At 59.4% G+C, this 3,471-nt stretch overlaps 1 protein-coding gene across 1 annotated transcript; it reads right to left on the bottom strand.

Annotated features, from left to right (window-relative positions):
- Positions 1–5: 5 nt before the first annotated feature.
- Positions 6–2,428, bottom strand: LOC121026235 (testis-specific Y-encoded-like protein 4; the record flags this gene model as incomplete). Its single annotated transcript, XM_040469111.1, is given in 6 exon segments — positions 6–94; positions 187–298; positions 446–523; positions 1,220–1,660; positions 1,663–1,766; positions 1,834–2,428. Coding segments are annotated over 6 exon segments (1,419 nt in total), but the record flags the coding sequence as incomplete, so codon positions are not given.
- Between the last annotated feature and the right edge of the window lie 1,043 nt (positions 2,429–3,471).

Here is a 3,471-nt window from a genome sequence, read left to right as displayed (position 1 = left end):
AAGTTGAGGCTGCTGTTGTCATGCCTGCGTCTGTAGGCCTCCTGTCTGTACCTTGGGTACCACTGGATGGGACTGGAATGAGACGCCGTATACCCTGCAGGAAGACGAGTATGTGAGAAGGCGCCAGAGAACTAATCACAGTCAACCCTCCACCCACTGCCGCCCATGCATTCAGTGGACACTTACCAGCAAGGCCAAGGACATACTCCTTCGTAACGACTTCATTCTGGAAGTAGGAGTTCTTGCCAAAAAACAGCAGGATCTTCCGGCATTCCCTGGGGAACGTGTGTTCCTCCACCTGCCGTGGTAGCAATGTGGGGCAGAAATGTGAAATCTTGTTCCAGGAGACCCGCCCTCCCCTGAGGAAGGAACACACCACTTCTCCCCACCACCTCCCCGGCCCACACAGCCACCCACCCACACCGCCTCCCACTCCCAGGCCGACCTTCAGATTGGTCATGTGGCGAAGCATGCGCTCATCCTGCTTACTAATCAGGGCTGACATCTGAGGGTGGTTCACAAACTGCTGCAGGTCAAAGAGCCTTCAGGTGCTGGGCATGAGAGACCTCGACCCAGAGAACCAGTGTGGACCGCATCCTGGCGTCCTCCCCCAGGGACTGGCGTCCTCCCCCAGGGCCTCACGCCCTCCCCACAGGCTGCATCCAGGCCCACGGGGTCTCAGGATTCCGCAGGGCTCTGCTAGACACGCACAGGAGGCTGTGCACGCCCAGACGCCCGCATCCACGCCTAGCCTTGTGTGCTCATGAGGACACTGAGGACGCTTACTTCCACACAGCCACACAGCACACATCCGGTCTCGCGCCGAACAGTGGGCATTCGCACCGCCTTCCCCGCCCGCAGCAAGATGCTTAGCGGGAGCCAGAAACGTGCCCCCACGCGGCTTTGCGTGGGAAGAAGCCCTCGGTCATTTCCCCGTCCTGGCCTGGCCCTCCCCCGCCACTCCGCACTCTCCCAGCGCTGTTTCCGTGCCAGGTGCGACGTAAAGCACACGTGCCTCCACCACCCCAGCACTGCCCTCCTCCCACACTCATTGCAGAGCCAGGACCACTGGATGGGATCATGTTTGCACCTTCCCGGCCACTGGAGCGTGGCTTAGCTCCAGTCCCTGTCCTGGGTTCCTCTAAATGTCACCTCCCTTTCCTTCCTCTTGTGCAAGCCCAGCCCCCTCTGGACCCTCCACCAGCAGCAGGAAGGATACAGCCTTGGCCCAGAAACCACGGATGCCCTGGATAAGGGCACTTCTCTGTTCCAGATGACGCTGCCGCCTCTGCCACATCCTGAGTTTGAGTCGAGCGTGCTCCCGGCTGGCATATGTATTCAAGGGCTGCACCTCAGTCTGAAGAGCCTCGAGCAAGGACAGGAAAGGATGTAGGCTTGCACTTCTCTGCGTCTCTTCCTCCTGCTTCACCGGCAGCTCCTGTGCGTTCCCCAGGCACCAGCCATCTTGCTCCTTCCACTTTGGTTCCTCCTTCTCCAGCTCCTCAGCTCCTGCTCTTCGTGCCCCAGCTCCATCTCTTCCTTCTCCTCCTTTCCCAGCTTTGCCTCTTCCTCCTCCAGCTCTTCTTGTAAATCCTGTTGCTCCTGCTCCCCCCCTCCCTGCTCCACAACTTCCCTTAACTCTTCCCCATGCTCCTCCTAATCTCTCTGCTCCTGATCCTCCCCCTTCTCTTTCTGCTCCTTTTGTAAGGCCTCCTGCTCCTCCTGCTGCTGCTCCTGCCCCTGCTCCTCCTCCACCTGATCTTCGGCTTTTGACCTTCTTCCCCCTCATTCTCCTCTTACTCCTAATCCTTCTGTTCCTGTTCGTCCTCCTACTGCTCTTATGATCCTGCTCCTCCTCGTCCTCCCCCTCCTCATGAAAACCATCCTCCACATACTCATCCTCATCCTCATCCTCCTCCCACTCCTCCCCGTCCTCCCCCTCCTCATGAAAATCATCTTCCACATACTCATCCTCATCCTCCTCCCACTCCTCCTCGTCCTTCTCCTCCTCATGAAAATCCTCATCGTCCTCCTCCCCCCATTCCTCCTCGTCCTCCTCCCCCTCTTCTTGGTCCTTATTCTCCACTTCCTCTTCCTCCTCTACATAATTATCCTGCTCCCCCTCCTGTCCCTCGTCTTCCTCATGCTTCCTCTGGTCATCCTTCTCATCTGCAAGAGCATGTATTTCTGTGGCCGCCGCCTCAACTCCCTCCTCCACCAGGCCCAACAGCTCCGCCACCGATATTATGTTGTCCACCGGCAGCCTCAAATCCTCCCTTCGGCCGGACACCTCTCGCTCACGTCGGACCGGATATTCTTGTGCACGTCGGGGCATTCTGGCCCCGACACCATCGTCGTGTGGCGCCTCAGTCGCGTCCAGGAATACTGTATGCCCTCGAGCCCCGGTCTCTTGACTACCGCCTTCCATGACGAACGCGACCGCAGTTCACGGGGCACTGCCACATTTTCCACACACTACATCCTTCGCCATGGGGAGCTGGCCCAGGACCGCAGTTGGGGCAGATTCAAACGAAGCGGCAGGAGGGGAAAGGTCGGGCCTCCCTCACCAGACCCAGTCAGTGGAGCCCTGACGACAAGGGCTGACAACGCCCTCCCGCCTTCTGCCGTGGAGCAAGGGCCCAGGGGGCGCATGCGCACAGCCACGGCGGTGGCTGTCGCTGTGGTGACGCTGCTGCAGAGGCCTTTAGTGGTGAGAGAAGTGCGCATGTGGCTTTGAAGCCGCAGGCGTTGCAAACCACGCCCAGACTCCCAGCCAGGCTCCAGGACCAATCACGAGGACGGCAGTGGGCGTGGCGTCGGTGGCCCCACCTTTCAGGGCGGTGGGAATCTGCTGCCAGCGTGTTACCGCAGACGGTGAGCCCGGGGCTTCGGTAGTGCAGCGCCTCCAGGGGCCTCCAACTCAGCCCTCTGTGTGCCTCTGTTTGGCCTCTGTCAATGAAAAGGGGACTTTCACATTCCCCCCCCTCGGCGTCCCATAGGGCCTGGGCACGAGGCTATCTACACACACGGGAAAAGGGGGACCTCCACGCTTTTCACGTTTACACCTCCACCTTTGGTCATCGTGCCCCTAGTCGGGCAAATCCACTGAGCGGATCAGCGTAGCTGTCCGCGAAACGCATTTCAGCTGTGCGCCCGCTGTCTGCACCCTGGTTTGCATCTGGTCTGCCTCCTTTGCATACTCCCTACGTCCATCCCTACTCCAAGAAGACATGTATGTCATGACAGCAGGCTAGCAGTGCACCCGCTAGGGAAGGTCGGTGACAAGAGGTGTGTGACGTGGAGAGGACGCCACCTGAGGGGAGGCTGCCTATCATGCGCGATCCCAGGAGCAAAGGGATGGCACTCTCTGAACTTTGGCACTTGAACCACCCCCGTGCGCACCAAATCAGGAAAGCCCCCAGTCTCTTTCCTTTGTTCCCCAACGGCCTACACACACACACTCAGATACAA

This window comes from Herpailurus yagouaroundi, unplaced genomic scaffold, assembly GCF_014898765.1.
Source record: "Herpailurus yagouaroundi ecotype Mexico unplaced genomic scaffold, PumYag 67872, whole genome shotgun sequence".
Taxonomy (NCBI): domain Eukaryota; kingdom Metazoa; phylum Chordata; class Mammalia; order Carnivora; family Felidae; genus Herpailurus; species Herpailurus yagouaroundi.
Note: the sequence above shows the minus strand (reverse complement) of the source record. Positions and strands in the feature narration are given on the sequence as shown.